The 25296-nt window shown below is 44.6% G+C and overlaps 1 protein-coding gene across 2 annotated transcripts in view; it reads right to left on the bottom strand.

Annotated features, from left to right (window-relative positions):
• Window positions 1-25296, bottom strand: part of rnf17 (ring finger protein 17) — a 265192-nt gene that overhangs the window by 227911 nt on the left and 11985 nt on the right. For both annotated transcript variants that reach the window (XM_070892177.1, XM_070892179.1), the window contains exons 2-3: window positions 13924-14045; window positions 5535-5635 (exon numbers count right to left, since the gene is read on the bottom strand). In XM_070892177.1, coding sequence (XP_070748278.1) covers window positions 5535-5635; window positions 13924-14045 — 223 coding nt within the window. The remainder of the gene's footprint in view (window positions 1-5534; window positions 5636-13923; window positions 14046-25296) is intronic.

The following is a 25296-nucleotide window of genomic DNA, read 5'->3' as shown; positions in this document are numbered from 1 at the left end:
GGGGGGCAATTACCGACCCCATCAATGCCGCTTCAGGCAGTATGTATGCAGAGGATGTGCGAAGATGGGGCATCTTCAGCGGACGTGTCCGCCGCGGAGCAAGCGAGCTGCAACGCACCACGTGGATGATGATCAATTCAGTGTGTATTTGACGATGCAGCCCAAGGCATTGGAGAGCTCCGAGGGGAAAGCGTATAGCGTGTACGTGCGTTCCTAACAAAGAGACAACCGATAATGATGGAAGTAAAATTAAACGGCATGCCGGTATCCATGGAATTAGACAGGGGTGCGAATCAAATCGATAATGAGCCAGAGGACTTTCAAAAAGCTGTGGGAGACCAAGGCAGAGAGACCCAAGAGGAGTCTGATAAATACAAAGTTGCGTACCTACACCAAAGAGCTCATATCACTGATCGGTAGTGCAGCAGTAAGAGTGTCGTACGAGGGAACGGTTCACGATCTACCGTTATGGATTATCCCAGGCAATGGCCCATCATTATTCGGCAGGAGTTGGCTCAAGAAAATAAAATGGAAATGGTACGATATCAAAGCTTTGTCATCAGCGGATGATGATTTGTGTGCTCAAGTGCTGAGCAAATTTCCCTCATTGTTTGAACTGGGAGTTGGCAGGTTCAAGGGAGCCAAGGCGCAGATTCACCTAGGCCCAGACGCAAGGCCCATCCATCACAAAGCCAGGGCGGTCCCACACAAGAGAAAAGATCAAGCTCGAATTGGACAGGCTAGCAAGGGGATCATTTCACCAGTCGAATTTAATGAATAACACCAGAACAATGGAACTGGCTCAAAGAACAACAGCAGTCAGGATTTGTGGAGACTACAAGGTCATGATCAACCGAGTTTCGAAACAAGATCAGTACCCACTACCGAAAGCCGATGACCTGTTTGCAACACTAGCCGAGGGAAAATCGGTCACCAAATTAGATCGAACGTTGGCCTACATGACACAGGAATTGGTTGAATCATCAAAGAAACTTACGTGCATCGACACGCACAAAGGACTGTTTATTTACAACAGGTGCCCTTTTGGCATTCATTCGGCGGCGGCTATATTTCAGAGAAACATGGAAAGCCTATTGCAATCTGTCCCCAGGACTATGGTATTCCAAGACAACATCCTAGTCACAGGTCGTGACACCACTGAGCACCTGCACAATCTGAAAGAGGTTCTGCATCATCTGGACAAAAGTGGGACTCAGGCTGAAATGTTCGAAGTGCGTTTTCATGACACAAGAAGTCGAATTTCTTGGACGAAAGACTGCTGCAGACAGAATCAGGCCTGCAGATGCAAAAACAGAGGCAATCAAAAATGCACCCAGGCCCCAGAATGTGACGGAGCTGCGTTCGTTCCTGGATCTTCTCAACTACTTCGGTAACTTCTTACCCAAATTGAGCACAGTATTAGAGCCTTTGCACAAGCTGCTCAGGAAAGGATATGACTGGGTGTGGGGTGAACTTCAAGACAGAGCCTTTGAGAAGGCTAGAAATCTGTTGTGTTCCCACAAGCTATTGCGGCTACATACTCCAGCAAGCCAGTTGCAGACGCGTCTCGAAGCCTGTCCATGGCGGAAAGAGCCTACGGCATGGTAGAGAAAGAGGCTTTAGCATGTGTTTATGGGGTTAAAAAAAATGCACCAGAACCTGTTTAGGCTTCGCTTAGAGCTGGAAACCGATCACAAGCCGCTTATATCGTTGTTCTCGGAACATAAAGGTATCAATACCAACGCATTGTCCCGCATCCAGGAGGTGGGCGCTGACATTATCTGCCTACGAATGTATCATTCGCCATAGACCAGGCAACGACAACTGCGCTGATGCACTGAGCCGGGTTACAGTTGCCCACACCGGAGGTGGAAACGCCAATGCCCGCAGAGCTGGTCATGGATGCCTTTGAGAGTGAAGGGTCGCCTGTCACTGCTCAACAAGTTAAGACCTGGACCAGCCAGGATCCATCCCTATCGGTTGTAAAATGTTGTGTTCTTAATGGGAACTGGTCGACCATCCCCGAGGAAATGGGTGATGAAACCAAACCATACAGCCGTCGCAAAGATGAGCTTTTCATCCAGTCCAACTGTTTACTGTGGGGTAATTGTGTTGTAATGCCCAAGAAAGACAGGGCGAGATTTGTACGGGAGTTATAGTACGCATCCCGGTATGGTCATGATGAAGACCATCGCCAGGTCCCATGTTTGGTGGCCTGGCATTGACTCGGACTTAAGAGTCATGCGTGCATCAGTGCAGCACTTGCATGCAGTTAAGAAATGCCCCAAAGGAAGCTCCGCTCAGTCTGTGGTCATGGCCATCCAAACCGTGGTCTAGAATCCACATCGGCTTTGCGAGCCCCTTCCTCGGTAAAATGTTTTTTGTGGTGGTGGATGCATATGCCAAATGGATAGAATGTGCGATCATGTCATCCAGCACTTCCACTGCCACCATTCAGAACCCGAGAGCCATGTTTGCCACACATGGTCTGCCAGACATCATAGTCAGCGACAACGGACCGTGTTTCACGAGCCTGGAGTTTCAAGAGTTCATGAAACGCAACGGCATAAAACACGTGAGGTCAGCCCCATTCAAACCCGCGTCCAATGGCCAAGCAGAGCAGGCAGTTCAAACCATCAAGCAGAACCTGAAATGCGTAACTCATGGTTCCTTGCAGACATGCCTGTCACGCATACAGGACAAGGCCACACATGCTCACCGGGGTGCCGCCTGCGGAACTATTGGTGGAGAGGCCTCAAAACCAGGCTCTCTAATCCATCCTGACCTTAACGATCATGTTGAAACCCGACGTCAATGCCAGCAGTGGTATCACAACCGCGCTGCAGTGTCACACGACATATCTGTAAATGACCCAGTGTATATACTTAACCATGGTCAAGGGCCCCCAAGTGGCTCCCGGGCAATGTTACAGATAAGGAGGGTAACCAGATGTATATGGTTAAGCTCAAGAATGGGCAAATGTGCAGGAAAAACATTGATCAAATGAAGCTAAGACACCCTTACGAACTGGAACAGTTGGAAGACACCACGAACTTAGACAACCAACCAACTCACATCCAGCCATCAGAAGAACCCACTGTGGTAATTGCCCAGCCCCAAGTCATGAGACTCAGAAAGCACTGGGATTGTACTGAAACGGACCCCGTCTGAACTTGTACCAAGAACTGGTGGTTTTGGGTGGGGGGGGGGGGGGGGGGTGGTAGGAATGATGTAATATACATAAGGTCTGCCCACCACCGGGGGCACTACCGTCGGAGGTCCTAGGGCCATAGGTACACTCGTGCTGGGCCCGGTATATAACCTGAACTTCACCTTTGTATCTTCACTTCTGGAAGTCATGAAAGACTGACCAGGTTACACCTAGTCACTGGCTCACAGTACAAAGTTCATTGTATCATTTCATACACCACAGGACTCTAGCTGGATAAAATGTTTCACGAGTGTTCATCAGTGGAAATTTACTGGAACCAGAGAACCTAAAATTGCAGAGAACGCCATCTCAAGTTTAGATCTGGAGCTGGTTATTGCACCAGAAAGAATCGCAACAATCCCACAGTCGATTGGATATCAGCCTTTCATTGATAAATCCAAGATCGACAGAGCCAAGAAGAAGCAAGAAAGGAAAAATCAGAACTATGAACATAAGTACAGGTGATTTTACAGTATTTCCTATGAAACTGTCAGCCTACAGATGTTTGTATCCAACTTTAGTTCCTTAGTTCAATGGTTATGCCATTTGACAGGTTCCATTTCGTGGGCCTGCTTCAGCCCCACATACATACTTGTGTAGACTGACTCTAAACTTCTCACTCTGGTCACAACACACACAAACACAGCAAAACACAGGTTTTTTGACCAAGTGTCTGAGGGGCTGATTAGAATATCCATTTTTATCATTCTTTTGCAGCCATTGCAAAACCAGTACAGAAAGAGGAGGGGACCGAAGTCGCCACCAAGATTCGACTGCTTCGCTTAAAGATGACAGACCCCAAGGTCATACCTGCGAGGGCTTCCCATCTTGCAGTGCAGTGCCTTCTCTGCAAGGAGGACAAGAACATCGTGGAGACACAGCCGAAAGACAGAGGCACAGGTACAACGCGAGACTAACACTGCAGGTAAGCAGCTCCTTACAGCAGAAACCTGCAAAGATGAGGCAATCCTGTTGCATATACATGGACAAGATCTTGTTGTCCTTGAAGCAAGGTATCATCTTAGCTGCTAACAGAGCTACACCAGATATCTGACCAGAATGGAGCAGGAAGACCCTCTGGAAGGCAACCTCTACCAGACAGGATATAAGCACTTCTGTGATAGTGATAAAGGGCAGGATTGTAAAGAACTGTGACGTTCTTAGAATGACAAAACTTAAGAAATGCATTTTTGAGAAAAAGAGTGTATCGATGTTTCTTAAAATGTATAATCTTAAACATGGAATGTAGAAATCTTATCCTTTCCTGAAATTTGTCAGATCATCACAGTAATGCGTGATCTTGTTTTTGTAAAAGATCTTGTAACAGAAGAAGTTGTTGAGGAGGCAGTCAGATGATTTGCTTTCCGAAACAAGCACAAGTGAGACCGATACATAGACATGCATACCAGCATGGATCCTGGAGTCAAAGTTCCCATTAAAGGATTGGATTTAAGACCCGATTGTAGACACTTGTACCATGCTGCTCTGGCACTGAAGCATTTAATGAAAGAGAATTCTGGTGTCATTCCTTCGCTGAGATGGCCACCAACAACTGCCAAGGAATTAACTCTGGACGCAGCAGAGAATCTGAATTTTTCAGATCTATTTTGTTTTTTCTGTACTTCTATCTTTAAAAAAAAAATCACTACTATTACTTTTATTATATGGTTGACAAATGAGTGCGGTTGTCCATCTGAAATGTCAAAGTGTGTTTGAAATAAATGGTTGCTATGGTAGATTGATTTCTTAGCAATGGATATGAAAACAAAACTTAGATTGATGTATAACTGCACCATATGATGAGTCCAGACCTCAGATATTCTGTAATACTTTAACACTATCCTTGCTTATTATGAGCACTGATATGTCACCATTGCCAGGGGAAAGAAAGTCCATAGCAACCATGTTTATGTCTTTCTTTGTTTTTCACTATTTCTCGATTACACACAATTTTCAGACTTGGGAACATTTGTTTTTTTGCTTCAGATACATATGTTTAATATATTTAGCATGGTTCTAGGTACTTCCCACATGGAGACTACAGACTAAAAATCTAGGCAAGAAAACATGCTTTGGCCCATGGTCTTCAGTTGAGATATTTGGTCCCAGGCTTTTGAAAAAGATGCTCAAACTGGTAAGGATGAATTTCTTGCCAATTTAGGGAAGCAATTGGCTTTTATTCAGTCAACCAACATGGGACTGATGAGGTATATGTGGGATTATGATCATCAACCCAATTAATGATACAGCAAACTAGTGGTAAAATGTATTGTGCCAACATATAGATATTTATTTCAGTGATTATATAGTCATAAAATCTTACTTTGTTTTCTGCAGCATCTTTTCTGTGTATAAGGCACCAATAATGCATTTATCAAGAGGAAGAACCTTCACTCCATATTCTGCATCCACAGGTGTAGGGACCTGGAATTTTTTTTTCCCCAAAAACAAAGTTTTAACAAACTAAAAGTCAAGCAGAAAAAAATCATGTTCATAAACATTTCTTAATAGGTAAGAAAGCTCCTATTGAAATACTTAATAGTTGGCACAAGGAAAAGACTGCAGCATTTAATAAAAACAGAATTTACTCGAGTGTCATAAACCTTAATGGAAATCAGAGTTCTAGTCTACACTATTATTAACTTTCATTAGTTAGGTCACCATAATGTGAATCAAATCTGGCCAGTCAATCACTGAACCAGCACCATAAATAGCTAAACCAAATGGCAGCTCTAGGGAAGAGTGATTTTTAGTCAAAGCACTTCACTTTTTAAAAAAAGAAAAAATATATATTTTTGAGAAGCTGTTGGTACGGAAACCTCAAGTAGTCTTGTTCCTTACTAGGCAGCTCTAGTAATGTCACAAAGCATCCTTGTACACCACCAAAATAACTCAGTGTAAATCACATACAATGGCGGAATTTGCAGCAAAATTGTCAGCGTTCGTCGTCATTGTGGCAAACATTTAAAGAAATAATTCATAATTCGCAGTGAATGTACATTCCCTTAAGGAATAAAACCTCGGGAAAAATAGTCCACCTATAGCCAACAAGAGAAATTAAAGATAGTATTAAAGAGGCTTATAATGTTGCCAAAAAGAGTAATAAGCCTGAGGATTGGGAGGAATTTAGAATTCAGCAAACGAGAACCAAGAAATTGGTAAAGAAACGAAAAATAGAATGAGAGTAAACTAGCGAGAGACATAAAAACAAGACTGTAAAAGCTTCTAGGTATGTAAAAAGGAAAAGATCAGCAGAAGTAAACATGGGTCCCTTACAGGCCAAGACAGGACAAATAATAACGGGGAATAAGGAAATAGCAGAGAAATTAAACAAATACTGAAGACAAAAAAAAAATCCAGAAAAAGTGGAGAACCAAGGGTCTAGTGAGAACGAAGAACTGAAAGACATTAGTATTAGTAAGGAAATAGTAATGGAGAAATTAATGGGACTGAAAGCTGATAAATCCCCTGGACTTGATGACCGACATCCTAGGGTTTTAAAAGAGGTGGCTATAGAGATGCATTGGTTGTCATTTTCCAAAATTCCAGATTCTGGAATGGTTCACGCAGATTGGAAGATAGCAAATGTGACCCCACTATTTACGAAAGGAAGGAGAAAGAAAACGGGGAACTATAGACCAGTTAGCCAGACATCAGTAGGAGGTGAAATGCTAGACTCTTGGGGATGTGGTAACAGGGCACTTAGAAAGTAATAATAGGATTGGTTAGAGTCAATAATGATTTATGAAAGGGAAATCGTGTTTGACAAGTCTGTTAAGAATTTTTGAGATTGTAACTAGCAGGATAGATAAGGGAGAACCAGTGGATGTAGTGTATTTGAATTTCCAGAAGGCATTTGATAAGGTGCCACACAAGAGTTTATTAAACACAATTAGGGCTCATAGGATTGGAGATTATATACTAGCATGGATTAAGGTTTGGTTAATGAGAGAAAGAGTAGACTAGGCCTACATTTTCTAGAGTTTAGAAGAATGAGGGGTGATCTCATTGAACACAAGAACATAGGAAATAGGAGCAGTAGGAAGCCATACAGCCCCTCAAACCTGCTCCGCCATTTAATACAATCATGGTTGATCCGATCATGGACTTAGGTCCACTTCCCTGCCTGCTCCCCATAACCCCTTAGCGTTTAAGAAACTGTCTATTTCTGTCTTATATTTATTCAATGTCCCAGCTTCCACAGCTCTGAGGCAGCGAATTCCACAAATAAATTTCTCCTCATCTGTGTTTTAAATGGGCAGCCCCTTATTCTAAGATCATGCCCTCTAGTTCTAGTCTCCCCCATCAGTGGAAACATCCTCTCTGCAGCCACCTTGTCAAGCCCCCTCATAATCTTATACGTTTCGATAAGATCACCTCTCATTCTTCTGAATTCCAATGAGTAGAGGCCCAACCTACCCTCATAAGTCAACCCCCTCATCTCCAGTCAACCTAGTGAACCTTCTCTGAACTGCCTCCAAAACAAGTATATCATTTCGTAAATATGGAAACCAAAACTGCATGCAGTATTCCAGGTGTGGCCTCACCAATGTAGTAAGACTTCCCTGCTTTTATACTCCATCCCCTTTGCAATAAAGGCCAAGATACCATTGGCCTGCCTGATCACTTGCTGTACCTACATACAATCCTTTTGCATTTCATACACAAGTACTCCCAGGTCCCACTGTACTGCAGCATTTTGCAATCTTTCTCCAGTTAATCAAAAAATCAAACAGCAAGTTATTATTTAAATGTCTTGTCTTATGTCCTTTTGCAGATTTTGTGTCTCCTCCTCACACACAGCTTTTCCTCCCATCTTTGTAACGTAGCCAAGTTTGCTGACGATACACTCAGTCCCTTCTTCCAAGTCGTTATAGATTGTAAAATAGTTGGTGTCTCAGCACCAATCCCTGCAGCACCCCACTAGTTACTGGTTGCCAACCAGAGAATGAACCATTTATCCCGACTCTCTGTTCTCAGTTAGTTCGCCAATCCTCTATCCATGCTAATATATTACCTCCAACCCCATGAACATAAAAAACATAGAAAATAGGTGCAGGAGTAGGCCATTCGGCCCTTCGAGCCTGCACCACCATTCAATATGATCATGGCTGATCATGCAACTTCAGTACCTCATTCCTGCTTTCTCTCCATACCCCTTGATCCCTTTAGCAGTAAGGGCCACATCTAACTCGATTCTGAATATATCTAACGAACTGGCCTCAACAACTTTCTGTGGTAGAGAATTCCACAGGTTCACAATTCTCTGAGTGAAGAAATTTCTCCTCATCTTGGTCCTAAATGGCTTACCCCTTATCCTTAGACTGTGACCCCTGGTTCTGGACTTCCCCAACATCGGGAACATTCTTCATAAGAACATAAGAACTAGGAACAGGAGTAGGCCATCTAGCCCCTCGAGCCTGCTCCGCCATTCAACAAGATCATGGCTGATCTGGCCGTGCACTCGGCTCCACTTACCCGCCCGCTCCCCGTAACCCTTAATTCCCTTATTGGTTAAAAATCTATCTGTGACTTGAATACATTCAATGAGCGAGCCTCAACTGCTTCCTTGGGCAGAGAATTCCACAGATTCACAACCCTCTGGGAGAAGAAATTCCTTCTCAACTCGGTTTTAAATTGGCTCCCCCGTATTTTGAGGCTGTGCCCCCTAGTTCTAGTCTCCCCGACCAGTGGAAACAAACTCTCTGCCTCTATCCTGTCTATCCCCTTCATTATTTTAAATGTTTCTATAAGATCCCCCCTCATCCTTCTGAACTCCAACGAGTAAAGACCCAGTCTATTCAATCTATCATAAGGTAACCCTCTCATCTCCGGAATCAGCCTCGTGAATCGTCTCTGAACCCCCTCCAAAGCTAGTATATCCTTCCTTAAGTAAGGTGACCAAAACTGCACGCAGTACTCCAGGTGCGGCCTCACCAATACCCTATACAGTTGCAGAAGGACCTCCCTGCTTTTGTATTCCATCCCTCTCGCAATGAAGGCCAACATTCCATTCGTCTTCCTGATTACCTGCTGCACCTGCAAACTAACTTTCTGGGATTCATGCTTCATGCACAAGGACCCCCAAGTCCCTCTGCACCACAGCATGTTGTAATTTCTCCCCATTCAAATAATATTCCCTTTTACTGTTTTTTTTCCACCAAGGTGGATGACCTCACACTTTCCGACATTGTATTCCATCTGCCAAACCTTAGCCCATTCGCTTAACCTATCTAAATCTCTTTGCAGCCTTTCTGTGTCCTCTACACAACCCGCTTTCCACTAATCTTTGTGTCATCTGCAAATGTTGTTACACTACACTCTGTCCCCTCTTCCAGGTCATCCATGTATATTGTAAACAGTTGTGGTCCCAGCACCGATCCCTGTGGCACACCACTAACCACCGATTTCCAACCCGAAAAGGACCCATTTATCCCGACTCTCTGCTTTCTGTTCGCCAGCCAATTCTCTATCCATGCTAATACATTTCCTCTGACTCCACGTACCCTTATCTTCTGCAGTAACCTTTTGTGTGGCACCTTATCGAATGCCTTTTGAAAATCTAAATACACCACATCCATCGGTACACCTCTATCCACCATGCTCGTTATATCCTCAAAGAATTCCAGAAAATTAGTTAAACATGATTTCCCCTTCATGAATCCATGCTGCATCTGCTTGATTGCACTATTCCTATCTAGATGTCCCGCTATTTCTTTCTTAATGATAGCTTCAAGCATTTTCCCCACTACAAATGTTAAACTAACCGGCCTATAGTTACCTGCCTTTTGTCTGCCCCCTTTTTTTAAACAGAGGCGTTACATTAGCTGCTTTCCAATCCGTTGGTACCTCCCCAGAGTCCAGAGACTTTTGGTAGATTATAACGAATGCATCTGCTATAACTTCCGCCATCTCTTTTAATACCCTGGGATGCATTTCATCGGGACCAGGGGACTTGTCTACCTTGAGTCCCATTAGCCTGTCCAGCACTACCCCTCCTAGTGATAGTGATTGTCTCAAGGTCCTCCCTTCCCACATTCCTGTGACCAGCAATTTTTGGCATGGTTTGTGTGTCTTCCACTGTGAAGACCAAAGCAAAATAATTGTTTAAGGTCTCAGCCATTTCCACATTCCACATTCTTCCTGCATCTAACCTGTCCAATCCCGTCAGAATTTTATATGTTTCTATGAGATCCCCTCTCATTCTTCTAAATGCCACTGAATATAAACCTAGTCGATCCAGTCTTTCTTCATGTCAGCCCTGCCATCCTGGGAATCAGTCTGGTGAACCTTCGCTGCACTCCCTCAATAGCAAGAATGTCCTTCCTCAGATTAGGAGACCAAAACTGAACACAATATTCAAGGTGTGGCCTCACCAAAGCCCTGTACAACTGCAGTAAGACCTCCCTGCTCCTATACTCAAATCCCCTAGCTATGAAGGCCAACATGCCATTTGCCTTCTTCACCGGCAGCTGCATCTGCATGCCAACCTTCAATGACTGATGTACCATGACACCCAGGTCTCGTTGCACCTCCCCGTTTCCTAATCTGTCACCATTCAGATAATATTCTGCCTTCCTGTTTTTGTCACCATAATGGATAACCTCACATTTATCCACATTATACGGCATCTGCCCATTCACCTAACCTGTCCAAGTCACCCTGCAGCCTCTTTGCATCCTCCTCACAGCATCTCACAGCTTAAGGTCATCTGCAAACTTGGGAGATATTACATTCAATTCCTTCGTCTAAATCATTAAGGTATATTATGAATAGCTAGGGTACCAGCACTGAACCTTGCGGTACCCCACTAGTCACTGCCTGCCATTTTGAAATGGACCTGTTTATTCCTACTCTTTGCTTCTTGTCTGCCAACCAGTTCTCTATCCACGTCAATACATTACCCCCAATTCTATATGCTTTAATTTTGCACACTAATCTCGTGTGACCTTGTCAAAAGCCTTTTGAAAGTCCAAATACACCAAATCCACTGGTTCTCCCTTGTCCACTCTACTAGTTACATCCTCAAAATTTTTTTGAAGATTTGTCAAGCATGATTTCCCTTTCATTGGACCGATCCTGTCACTGTTTTCCAAATGCACTGCTATTACATCTTTAATAATTGATTTCAACATTTTCCCCACTACTGATGTCAGGCTAACCGGTCTATAATTCCCTGCTTTCTCTCTCCCTTTTTTAAAAAGTGGGGTTACATTAGCTGCCCTCCAATCCATAGGAACTGATCCAGAGTCTATAGAATGTTGGAAAATGACCACCAATGCATCTACTATTTCTAGGGCCACTTCCTTAAGTACTCTGGAATGCAGACGATCAGGCCCTGGGGATTTATCAGCTTTCAATCCCAGCAATTTCCCTAACACAATTTCCTGACTAATGAGGATTTCCTTCAGTTCCTCCTTCTCGCTAGACCCTAGTATTTCCAGAAGGTTATTTGTGTCTTCCTTAGTGAAGACAGAACCAAAGTATTTGTTCAATTGGTCTGCCATTTCTTTGTTCCCCATTATAAATTTTTATCTTGTGCAGTGACCTTTTATGTGGCATCTTGTCAAATGTCTTCTGGAAGTCCAAATACATCACATCCACTGGTTCCCCTTTATCCACCCTGTTCGTTACATCCTCGAAGAACTCCAGCAAATTTGTCAAACATGACTTCCCCTTCATAAATCCATGCTGACTCTGCCTGACTGAATTTTCCTTTTCCAAATGTCCTGCTACTTTAATAATAGACTCCAACATTTTCCCAACCACAGATGTTAAGCTAACTGGTCTACAGATACCCGCTTTTGTCTGCTACCTTTTTTAAAAAAAATAGGGGCATTACATTTGCAGTTTTCCAATCTGCTGGGACCTCCCCAGAATCCAGGGAATTTTGGTAAATTACAACCAATGCATCCACAATCCCTGCCGCTACTTCCAAGGCCTTGTTGAATCAGGTGTAAATGGCATACCGAGTCATAATTACTGCTGAACCCTGGTCCTGAAAAACTAATTTATATTTGTGGAATGTCAAATTTTTCCATTATGATAAAAATTCCATTTTTTGTAATAATTTTTTTCTAAAGTTTGTTTGACATTTCAGCTTCTCCCGTAATCCCTTGTGTTTCCCAATCTTTATTTTGCTCTCAAATTATTAAAAAGGAAAATCAATGCATGATTGAAGATATTGAAGATCACATGGGATCCAGATTATTCCAGCCTTTGCCTTAAAACATTTGAATTCTTTAAAAACTGCTTTATTCTAATTGTTATAAAAAGGTAATATACGGCTTCAGTGTATGTAAAACAGTTCAAATAGCTGAGTTTTACGTGTAGAACGGGAGTTGTTACACATTCCAGCATCAATGAAACAAAACAGCCCAACACTTGAGATTAAAAGCCCTTTGCTGAACAACATGGGTTTGCTTTTTGCATCAGGAATCACACGAATAATAAGTTGCAAACCAACATTTTAATCTATTTTACTCAGATAATATCCAGAAATGTTTCTAAAACATGGACGAACACTGAATCACCCGGGTCGTGAAAATTCCACTAACAAATCTGACTAGAGTGCTTGTGAGTCATATGTAGGGGGAGGGCGAGGAGTCACCAGGACAACAATATCAACATCTAGTATAGTCCAATCTCCTCTCATTTTATGCATCAGAATCATTCATCTCTTAACCACTCTTCTCAATGTTGTCTCACATAATCCTTTAACACCCTTATATTTATTGTCTTTTTCCCCTACTCGGCACTCGGACTCGTCCATTTGACGCATCTAGGCTACACAAGCCAGGGGAGGCAATTCACCAGTGCTAGATCGGTACAGGTTCGCAGTCACTGTATCTGCAGATTGATGCAGGACCACGAGAGATATAGACAGTCTCCATTTAAATTATGCCAAATCATAGAAATTTACGGCATAGGAGGCCGCCATTTGGCCCATTTTGTCTGTGCAGGGAAGTCTCTTTCCTTTCTCCACTCCCCCACCCCCCCCACCCCCCCCCCGCCCCCAAGATGCGCACTCTCCATTGACAGCGCTCTTTTCATACAAGACTCTCTATGTACACTACTTACTGAGGTTACTGTTCTAAGGTTTGGGAGTTTAGCAGCTAGTTGCTGTGCTATTTTGTTTGTGCTGATATTGAGAATTATTTTGTTTGATTAATTCTAAGATGTGGCCATCACTGGCAATGCTGGCATTTATTATTCATCCTTAGTTTCCCCCGAGTAGGTGATGATGGGCCACCTTCTTCCAACTGCCCAGCCACTTCAGGGGGCAGTTAAGAATCAACCACGTGGTGTGGGACTGGGGTCAAATGGCAAGAGTCCCAAGGCTATGAGATCTCTAATGGTATAAGACCCTGAAGCACCATCTTGCACAGGCACATTCATGGGACACCTTTAATTCTCTCACTCTAATAAGCCACCTATTTCAGCCATATTGCTACCAGAAGGCAAATAGTGGACACTAGTTGCCTTTTCAGGGGGAAAAACCCAAACTAGAAAATTATTCTGAGAGTTAGGTAACTCCAACAACACTGCTATCTGGTCCAGAACAGCTTTCAGACCAGAGAACAGATTACTTCAATATAGTGAAATATAGGAAACCAATGGTAGAGAAATGGTGAAGCCTCGAAGAATAGAAATCTCTATTTATTTTAAATGACATTAATCCTTCAGATTGCTAAGCACAAAAATATAGATACCTGACACAATAGACAGATGATAGAGTCGGAGTTTATACATTGCATTTTTAGACATGTCCCACAAAAGACATGCTCACACTGCAGCAAGTATGGAAGATGTTCTGGAGTTGCACTGGGCGATTCTGTAAATGAAAAGATACATTAAATACGAAATAAACATGGTTTAATTTTCCCGAATAGCTTATTGAACCCAATAGAATAATAATTACCACCCAATTGATTAAAGATCAAGGTAACAATTCATTGCTTTACAAGATCAGGAAGAGTAAATGTCAGGTCCCAAAGAAAGCACAGAATATTCCATCTTTGAACCCCTCTATCTTTATTGATATTATGAAAATTAAAGTTTGAAGACATCGATCCACCAGTTATCCATATTAAGCACGGCATGTTTAAAAAAAAACAATTCTGTAAGTTTTTCTCTTTTTAATGTAACAGATCCTGATGGCAGAAAAACATTCATTCCAGTGCAAGTTTCAGTAAGGAAAAATAAAAACACTAAAATTCATCAGAAATAGTGACATTGGGCCCTGCTGCACCTAAAACGTTGAATGTAAATTTAGGTCCGTTCGCGTAAGTGCAGGAAACTTGCATTCTTTTTGTTATATATGTAAACTTGTATATACCTTGTACAGCCACCAGAGGGCTCATCCCCTGGAGTCCCAAGGGATCCCACAATCCCTTGGGAGCACAGGTACTTAAGGAAGCCTCACAGGCTGGAGGCGCACTCTGGAGACCTGCAATAAAACACTGGGGTCACACTTTACTTTGAGCTCCCAGTGTTCAGTCTGACACTTTCTCCATACATAACAACTGGCGACAAGATCCAGATGACAAACCCAACGATGCAGAGAACAGTGGGCACCCTGGAGAAATTCTCAGAGGGAGATGATTGGGAAACCTTCGTGGAGCGACTCGACCAATACTTCGCAGCCAACGAGCTGGAAGGAGAAGCGAACGTTGCCAAACGAAGGGCGATTCTCCTCACCGTCTGCGAGGCACCAGCGTACGGCCTCATGAAAAATCTGCTTGCTCCAGCAAAACCCACAGAGAAATCGTACGACGATTTGTGCACACTGGTCTGGGAGCATCTGAACCCGAAGGAAAGTGTTCTGATGGCGAGGTACAGGTTCTACACCTACAAAAGGTTTGAAGGCCAGGAAGTGGTGTGTTATGTCGCCGAGTTAAGACGCCTTGCAGGACATTGCGAATTTGAAGGACAGTTGGAGCACATGCTCAGAGACTTTTTCGTACTTGGCATTGGCCACGAAACCATACTTCGCAAACTTTTGACTGTAGAGACCCCAACCTTGTGTAAGGCCATAGCGATAGCCCAGGTGTTCATTGCCACAAGTGACAATACTAAGCAAATCTCTCAGCATAAGAGTGCTGTTACAAGTACTGTGAACAAAGTGATGTTTTCAAATCGCAACGTACAAGGCAGGCCCCACATGACTCTGATTCATCTGTACGTCCGCAGATGAATCAGAGTTCACCATCAAGGGTGATGAATGCAAGGCCATTAACACCTTGTTGGCGCTGCGGGGGTGATAGTTTCCATCATGCCGTTTCAAAGGGTACGTTTGCAAGGGCTGTGGAACAATGGGACACCTCCAACGTATGTGCAGGCGAGCTGCAAACCCTGTTAATTTTGCAAACCATGTTGCAGAGGACAGATCCACGGTGGATGATGACAAACCAGAGCCTCAGACTGAGGAGGCAAAGGTATATGGGGTGCACACATTTACCACAAAGTGTCAACCCAATAATGCTGAAGGTTGAATTAAATGGACTCCCGGTATCAATGGAGCTGGACACGGGCACAAGCCAGTCCATTATGAGCAAAAAGACTTTCGATAAATTGTGGTGCAGCAAGGCCTCAAGGCCAGTCTTGACTCCCATTCGCACAAAACTGAACTTACACAAAAGGAACGGATTCCCGTAATCAGCAGTGCTACTGTAAAGGTCAACTACGATGGAACGGTTCACAAGCTACCACTCTGGGTGGTACCGGCCCATGGTCCCACGCTGCTCGGCAGGAGCTGACTGGGGAAGATACGCTGGAACTGGTACGATGTCTGAGCACTCTCGTCCGCTGACAACAGTTCGTGTGCCCAGATCTTAAACAAGTTCCCTTCGCTGTTCGAACCAGGCATCGGGAAGTTCCAAGGAGCAAAAGTGCAGATCCATCTAATTCCAGGGGCGCAACCCATTCACCACAAGGTGAGAGCAGTACTGTACATGATGAGAGAAAGGGTAGAGATTGAGCTAGACCAACTGCAAAGAGAGGGCATCATTTCGCCGATCAAAGTCAACAAGTGGGCCAGTCCAATTGTTCCAGTCCTCAAGGGAGATGGCACTGTCAGAATCTGTGGTGATTACAAAGTAACTATCAAACGTTTCTCCCTGCAGGATCAATACCCACTACCAAAGGCGGATGACCTTTTTGCTACGCTGGTGGGAGGAAAGACGTTCACGAAGCTGGACTTGATCTCGGCCTACATGACGCAGGAGCTGGAGGAATCATCGAGAGGCCTCACCTGCATCAACACGCACAAAGGTCTCTTCATTAACAACAGATGCACGTTTGGAATTCGATCAGCCGCGGCAATTTTCCAGAGAAACATGGAAAACTTGAAGTCGGTCCCGCGCACGGTGGTCTTCCAGGATTACATCTTGGTTACAGGTCAGGACATAGTCGAGCATCTGCAGAACCTGGAGGAGGTTCTTAGTCGACTCAACCGCGTGGGGCTCAGGTTAAAATGCTCGAAGCACATTTTCCTGGCGCCTGAAGTGGAGTTCCTGGGGAGAAGAATCGCGGCGGACGGCATCAGGCCCACCGATTCGAAGACGGAGGCAATCGAGAACGCACTGAGGCCACAGAACATGACAGAGCTGCGGTTGTTTCTAGGCCTCCTGAACTGCTTTGGTAACTTCTTACCGGGTCTCAGCACATTGCTAGAACCACTGCACGCCTTACTGCGTAAAGGAGACGAATGGGTATGCGACAAGCTAACGATTCTGGGAAATTGCAACAGGTTGCTTATGCATCCAGAAGTCTAAGGTTGAGAGAGCCTACAGCAGGATTGAAAAAAAAGAGGCGTTAGCATGTGCCTTTGGGGCAAAGAAAATGCATCAATATCTGTTTGGGCTAAAATTTGAATTGGAAACTGACCATAAGCCACTAATATCCCTGTTTTCCCGAGTGTAAGGGGATAAATACGAATGCATCGGCCTGCATCCAGAGATGGGCATTCACGTTGTCTGGCTGATGGTGTAGTTGTATGCAGAGACCAGCACAGAAAACTGTGCCGATGCTCTCAGTAGGCTGACATTGCCCACCACGGGGGTGGAAATGACGCAGCCCGCAGATTTAACCATGGTTATGGAAGCATTTGAGTGAGCAATCACCAGTCACTGCCCAGCAGATCAAAACCTGGACGAGCCAGGACCCCTTATTATCCCTAATCAAAAGCCGTGCGCTTCACGGAAGCTGGTCCAGTGTCCCAGTGGAAATGCAGGAAGAGATAAAAGCCGTACCAGTGGCGCAAAGATGAAATGTCTATTCAGGCAGACTGCCTTCTGTGGGGCAATCGAGTAATGGTCCCCAAGAAGGGAAGAGACACTTTCATCAGTGACCTCTACAGTAGCCACCCAGGCATCGTAATGATGAAAGCGATAGCCAGATCCCACGTGTGGTGGCCCAGTATCGATGCGGACTTGGGAGTCCTGCATGCACAGATGTAACACATGCTCGCAGTTAAGCAATGCACCCAGGGAGGCGCCACTAAGTTTATGGTCTTGCCCTCCAAACCGTGGTTCAGGGTCCATGTCGACAATGCAGGCCCGTTTTTGGGTAAAATGCTCCTTGTGGTTGTAGATGCATACTCTAAATGAATTGAATGTGAGATAATGTCTGCAAGCACGTCCGCTGCCACCACTGAAAGCCTGCGGGCCATGTTTGCCATGCACAAACTATCTGATGTCCTTGTAAGCGACAACGGGCCATGTTTTACCAGTGCCGAGTTCAAAGAGTTCATGACGCGTAATGGGATCAAACATGTTACATCTGCCCCGTTCAAACCAACATCCAATGGTCAGGCAGAGAGAGCAGTGCAAACCGTCAAGCAGGGTTTGAAGAGGGTAACTGAAGGCTCACTGCAGACTCGCCTATCTAGAGTCCTGCTTAGCTACCGCACGAGACCCCACTTGCTCACTGGAATTCCACCTGCTGAACTGCTCATGAAAAGGGCACTTAAGACAAGACTCTCGTTAGTTCACCCTGATCTACACGAACAGGTAGAGAGCAGGCAGCTTCAACAAAGTACATACCATGATAGCGCAAATGTGTCAAGCGAAATTGAAATCAATGATCCTGTATTTGTATTGCATTATGGACAAGGTCCCAAGTGGCTTCCCGGCACTATTGTGGCCAAAGAGGTATTTCGGGTCAAACTTTCAAATGGACTCATTCACCGGAAACACTTGAACCAAATCAAGCTCACATTCATGGACTATCCAGAGCAACCCACTTTGGACCCTACCTTCTTTGACCCCACACCAACATACACACCAGTGATCACTAAGCAGAACCCCATCACCCGCAGCAGCCCAGCAAGGCCAGCTGCACAGCAGCTCAGCGAGGGCCCAAACGATTCACCAAAATCAGCATTTGCACCAAGACAATCAACCAGGGAAAGAAAGGCCCCAGATCGACTCACCTTGTAAATAGTTACACTGTTGACTTGGGGGGGGGGGGGGGGGGGGAAGGAAGGTGTTGTTCTATATGTATACTTGTATTTACTGTGTACAGCCACCAGAGGGCTCATCCCCTGGAGTCCCAAGGGATCCCACAATCCCTTGGGAGCACAGGTACTTAAGGAGGCCTCACAGGCTGGAGAGGCACTCTGGAGACCTGCAATAAAAGACTACGGTCACACTTTACTTTGAGCTCACAGTAGACAGTCAGACTCTTTGCTCATACATAACACTTTTTGCAGAGGTGGAGTTATGGTAAAGAGTTAAGTGAGGTTTCAGCAATGTAGCTAGAGAGTGGCACAAATGATCGATGGAATTCGCGCACAGCAATGTTTCAGGGTAAAGCCGGTGTGAATGTAGGTGGAAGAATCATGAAAGGATTAATAAAATGGTTCTACGAATCAATAAGAAAATAAGAAAAGACAGAATTAGTTTCCCGTGAGAAAGTAGTGGACAAAGTAGCTTAAGCTTGTGTGACCATCACTGATAAACAAGGGTTGATGGCCATGACTTGATAAGGTGCACATTTGCTTCGTGTGATTAAGCTGGGCTATTCCGCTCGTAAAAGTATAAAGTGTTCTAAAGATAAACAGGCTGTCAATTCATGAAGCCCTAGTAACACACTGATTGATGAAGCGGGCCATACCTCCTCTAGTTTGTAAGAATAAAAAGGATGCGTCTGTAAGGATAGGCAGACCTTTTGTCTGCCTGCCTCGGAATCTGTAGACTCTGTGCTGGCAGTTTGGTAACAGGTCCGAAGCTGCTTCAATAAAGACGTAAAGATTAAAGGTATTTGACTCGATTGTTGTCGAATGCAGCTGACCACCCGAAATCGGACTTAACACCGGTATAAATTAGTTATACACAAATTTCCTCAAAAAAAACACAACTCTGCTCTTGCATCGGTGTAACATGAATACCTGCCAGGAAATTTCAGGTCATCAAGTACACAGTAAAGAGATGAAATATTGGTACAAAATGTTAGTTAGACCAGGTAGAGTTTTGGATGCCACATTATTGGGCCCAAGTTTCCACACGATAAAAAAACGGGCGCTCCTCTGAGCTGGGCGCCCGTTTTTCACGCCGGAAAAAAAACGCGCGATTCTGGAGCGCCCTGCAGCTCCATGTCTGCTTGGCGCGGTGCCCAGGGGGGCAGAGCCTACCACTCACGCCGATTTTGTAAGTGGGAGGGGGCGGGTACCATTTAAATTAGTTTTCGCGCACGCGCAGTGTGAAGGAAACATTGGCACTCGGCCTCCCCCCCCCCCCCCCGCCGTCGGGAATGGTTGCTCAACTTCTGAGGCTTCCTGCAGCCTTCTCACTGTCTCTCCCCCGCCCGCTGCGTTCGGTCGGTCGGGCCCGCACTTACTCTCTCTCCTCCTCCTCCTCCTCCTCTCTCCTCTCTCCTCCCGCCCCCCCCCCCCCCCCCGCTGCGTTCGGTCGGTCCCGCCCTCCCGCCGTCTGGAACGGCTTCCTTCCCCCCCCCCCCCCGCTGCGTTCGGTTGGTCCCGCACTCCCTCCCTCCCCCCGCCGTCTGGAACGGCTTCCTCCCCCCCCCACTGCGGTCGGTCCCGCATTGTGAGGCTTCCTGCAGCATTCTCCCTGGCTGAAGCACTTTCACACAGGTAGGAAGATGGTTTATTTGATCTTTTCTTTGCTTATAAATTTTTATTCAGGTTGGATTTATTTGTATAATATTTGTATAAGTATAAATAAGGATTTATTATAGAATTTAATGACTTCCCTTCCCCCCCCCCCCCCCCCCCATCTCATTCTGGACACCTAATTTGTAACCTGCGCCTGATTTTTTAATGTGTAGACAAGGTTTTTTCAGTTCTACAAAAATCTTCACTTGCTCCATTCTAAGTTAGTTTGGAGTACGTTTTCACTGTGGAAACTTTGAAATCAGGCGTCAGTGGCCGGACACGCCTCCTTTTGAAGAAAAAATTCTGTTCCAAAGTGAAACTGTTCTAACTGACTAGAACTGCAGAAAAAAAAATGTGGAGAATTGCGATTTCTAAGATAGTCCGTTCTCCACCAGTTGCTCCTAAAAATCAGGCGCAAATCATGTGGAAACTTGGGCCCATTGAAAGGGCATTAAAGCCATAGAGTGCATAAAATCACCAGGATTATGCCAGGAATGAGAAACAATTGCTATGTCAGATACTTGTGGACTACTTTCATTGCAATAGTAAAAGGAAAAAGAATACAAGATTTATCTCTATTTAAAATTTTCAGAAAAGGAAACATTTCTTTACACACAAGTACTTTGCCACAAAAAGTGGTTGAGGGAGAAGCCACGGTAGTTTTTTAAAAAAAGGGAAAAGTGGATAAACATTTCAAATGGAGGGCGATTCAGGGCATCGCCTTTCAAGATTTTTGACGATTTGATCTAGAAAGTATTTGAGATACCTTATCGCAAGATGTCACACATTTAATTCAGCACACAAGGGGTACATTTCCATAACAACCTGGGAAAGTATCTTTGACTCAGTAGCCAGGACTAGACAAAGTGGCTGGAAGAATGGTATTTCTCACATGTCATATCAGTTTGAGGCAATGGGGTTCATTAATACATTCTAGTGATATTCACACAATGTAAAAATGACTTTATTCGTTTTGAGTCCAGCAAGAGGCTGTGCCAAAGGACCCACGCCCAAGAGGGCAGTATTTAACTAGCTCAACTAGCCACTTCACGACATGAAGAGCTGAGGAAGGGTCAGAGCTCAAATCTTTGGCTTCCTGTCAAACTATAGCCAAGACAGTCTACAGAAGTCTGGAATAGAAACTATCAGAGAGAGATCTCTCTAGTTCAAACAGTTAGAGCAAGTCAGTTCAGTGAATACTGACTTGTACAATGAAAATAAACCAGAGACCAATGAGTAAATTATTTTGGATGTCAAGAAGAGTAATCAGGACAAGTTTGAATTTCACTGTAAATTATTATCTGTTCAGTTATACACTCTAAAATAGACCAATTTTGTGGTTTACAATTGGCCTTAAAATCAGCCAATCTTCCAGAAGATAGGAGAAACATTTGGGGTCATGTGCAAATAGTACACACAATGAGGGGTCTCAATGTTATGGACTTGGGTCACATTATTGCACGACTACATACTGGGCAGTAAAATGAAATTCCTGGATGTAGGGGACATGGGATCTACTTATGGGAAGAAAACAGTGACAAAACACAGGACAGTATCCATTACATTTTTGGCAGTTAACAAACGTGCAAGTTCCAAAAGACATTCAGTACTCAAAGGACTTAATATCTGCACCGTTTCATTTCAATGTTTTTTTATTGCAGCTCACTGCTGCTGTGACTAGTTTACTTTTAACATTCTCTCTTTTTGTGAATCTGATTGCATGTTAGCAAATCAAGTCGTCAAACTTGCATTATAAAATTTGTACCACCAATGGAGGGGTCTCTATTCGAGACTTCACGTGGGGGGTGTTGCATGGAGCACTCCTGTGCAACAAATTCTTAAGTTCACAGACTCCCAGGCTGCCTGTAATTTCAGCAGCCTGGAGGAGTCCATGATCCATGTAGACATTGAGTGCGAGAGGTTGCAGTCCCACTTCCAATTTTTAAAATGGTGCTGTTCCCCAATCTTTGGTTGTACTTCAGTCCTATGCTCCTTATCCTTGGGCACCCCAACCGAGGAGGTGCGGACCTCCTTATTGGACAGCTTCTGGGCCTGGCCAAGGTGGCCATTAACAGGACAGCACAAAAGCAAAATACTGCGGGTGCTGGAATCTGAAATAAAAACAGAATGCTGGAAATCTCAGCAAGTCAGGAAGCATCTATAGAGAGAAAAACAGAGTTAACATTTTGGGTCGACAACCCTTCGTCAGAGCTGCCAAATGTTCAAAAAGAGCACATTCTTAAGCACTGAAAGAACAAAAGGGAAGGTCTGCGATAGGGTGGAAGAGAGGAGAGATTAGAGAGACAAAACAGATGATGGGCCAAATTGAAATGGTAATGGCCAGGGTTAGAAAAGGATTAATCAAGATAGGGTGTGAATGGAGGAATAATGAGCAGCTGACATTATAGACAAAGAGAAAAAAAGTAAAAAAACGCAAGATTGGGGGGAGCCAAAGATGGCCAGAGGTTATGCTCTGAAATTGTTGAACTCAATGTTGAGTCCAGAAGGCTGTAAAGTACCAGAATGAAAGATGAGGTGCTATCCCTCAAGCTTGCGTTGAGCTTTATTGGAACCAAGGAGGAGTCTGAGGATGGAGAGTGGGAGTGGAGTGGAGAAGTAAAGTGACCGGCAACCGGAAGCTCAGCGTCACACTTAAGGACTGAACGGAGGTGTTCAGCAAAGCGATCACCCAATCTACTCTTGGTCTCTCCAATGCAGAGACCACCACATCGTGAGCAGCGAGTACAGCATATTAAATTGAAGGAAGTACAAGTAAATCGCTGTTTCACCGAGCAGTATTTGGGGCCTTGGATCGTGGGAAGGGAGGAGGTAAAAGGGCAGGTGTTGCATCTCCTGCATTTGCACGGGGAAAGTGCTGTGTGAAGGGGAGTGGGTGCTGGGGGGTGACTGCGGAATGGGCCAGGGTGTTGCGGAGGGAGCGGTCCCTTCGGAACGCTGAGAGGGGAGGGGAAGATGTGATTGGTGGTGGGAAACTATAGATCAGTTAGCCTAACATCTGTGGTTGGGAAAATGTTGGAGTCCATTATTAAAGAAGCAATAGCAGGACATTTGGAAAAGTGTAATGCAGTCAGGCAGAGTCAGCATGTATTTATGAAGGGGAAATCATGTTTGACAAATTTGCTGGAATTCTTTGAGGATGTAACGAATAGGGTGGATAAATGGGAACCAGTGGATGTGGTGTGTTTGGACTTCCAGAAGGCATTTGACAAGGTGCCACATAAAAATTCACAGGGTTGGGGGTAATATATTAGCATGGATAGAGGAGTGGCTAACAGAAAACAGAGAGTCAGGATAAATGGTTCATTCGCGGATTGGCAATCAGTGATTAGTAGGGTGCCACAGGGATCAGTGCTGGGACCCCAACTATTTACAATCTATACTAACGACTTGGAAGAAGGGACGGAGTGTAACATAGCCAAGTTTGCTGACAATACAAAGATGGGAAGAAAAGCAATGTGCGAGGCCACAAAAAAATCTGCAAAAGGACATAAGACAGGCTAAGTGGATGGGCAAAATTTTGGCAGATGGAGTACAATGTTGGAAAAGTCAAAGAGCAAGTTATTATTTAAATGAAGAAAGATTGCAAAAACTTATGAGGAAAGATTGACTAGGTTGGGCCTCTACTCATTGGAATTCAGAAGAATGAAAGGTGATTGTATCGAAACGTTTAAGATTATGAGGGGGCTTGACAAGATGGATGCAGAGAAGATATTTACACTGATGGGGGGGGGAAAGAAGACTAGAACTAGAGAGTATAATCTTAGAATAAGGGGCTACCCATTTAAAACTGAGATGAAGGGAAATTTCTTCTGAGGGTTGAGAATCTGTGGAATTCGCTGCCTCAGAGAGCTGTGGAAGCTGGGACATTGAATAAATTTAAGACAGAAATAGTCAGTTTCTTAAATGCTCAGGGAATAAGGGATTATGGGGAGCGGGCAGGGAAGTGGACCAGAGTCCATGATCGGATGAGCCATGATTATATTAAATGGCAGAGCAGGCTTGAGGGGCCGTATGGCCTATTCCTGCTCCTATTTCTTATGTTATCATGCTGGAGGTGGCGGAAGATGATCCGTTGAACGTGGAGGCTGGTGGGGTGAAAGGTGGGGACAAGGGGAATCCTGTCGTGGTTCTGAGTGGGGGGGGGGGGGGAAAGAAAGAGAGGGGTGAGTGTAAAGTTGCAGGAAATAGAACGGACACGGTCGAGGGCCATGCTAACCACGATGGAGGGAAGCCTCGATTGAGGAAAAAGGAAGACATGTCAGAGGCACTATTGTGAAAGGTGGCGTCGTCAGAACAAATGCAACAGAGACGAGATACTGGGAGAATGGAATGGAGTCCTTACAGGATGCGGGGTGGGAGGAAGTGTAGTCCAGGTAGCTGTGGGAGTCAGTGGGCTTATAGTGGATACTGGTCAAAAGTCTATCCCCAGAAATGGACAGAGAAGTCAAGGAAGGACAGGGAAGAGTCATAGATAGACAATGTGAAGGTGAGGGAAAAGTGGAAATTGGATGCAAATTTCAAGTTCAGGGCGAGAGCAGGAAACGGCACTGATACAGTCATCAATGTACTGGAAAAAAGAGATGAGGGAGGGGACCAGAATAGGACTAGAACAAAGAATGTTCCACATATCCCACGAAAATGCAGGCATAGCTACAACCCATGTAGGTTCCCATAGCAACACCTTTAATTTGGAGAAAGTGAGTGAAGTTAAAGGAGAAGTTGTTCAATGCGAGAACAAGTTCAGCCAGGTGGAGGAGGGTGGTGGTGGATGGGGACTGGTTGGGCCTTTGCTTGAGGAAGAAACAGAGCGCACTCAGGCCATCCTGGTGGGGGATGGAAGTGTAGAGGGATCAGATGTCCATGGTGAAAAGAAGATGGTTGGGGCTGGGAAACTGGAAACTGTTAGTCACGGAGGGCATCGGAGTCATCGCGGATGTCGGTGGGAAGA

The sequence above is a fragment of the Pristiophorus japonicus genome, chromosome 10 (assembly GCF_044704955.1).
Source record: "Pristiophorus japonicus isolate sPriJap1 chromosome 10, sPriJap1.hap1, whole genome shotgun sequence".
NCBI classification, from domain to species: domain Eukaryota; kingdom Metazoa; phylum Chordata; class Chondrichthyes; family Pristiophoridae; genus Pristiophorus; species Pristiophorus japonicus.
The sequence above is the reverse complement of the archived record's forward strand: the minus strand, read 5'-3'. Positions and strand labels throughout refer to the sequence as shown.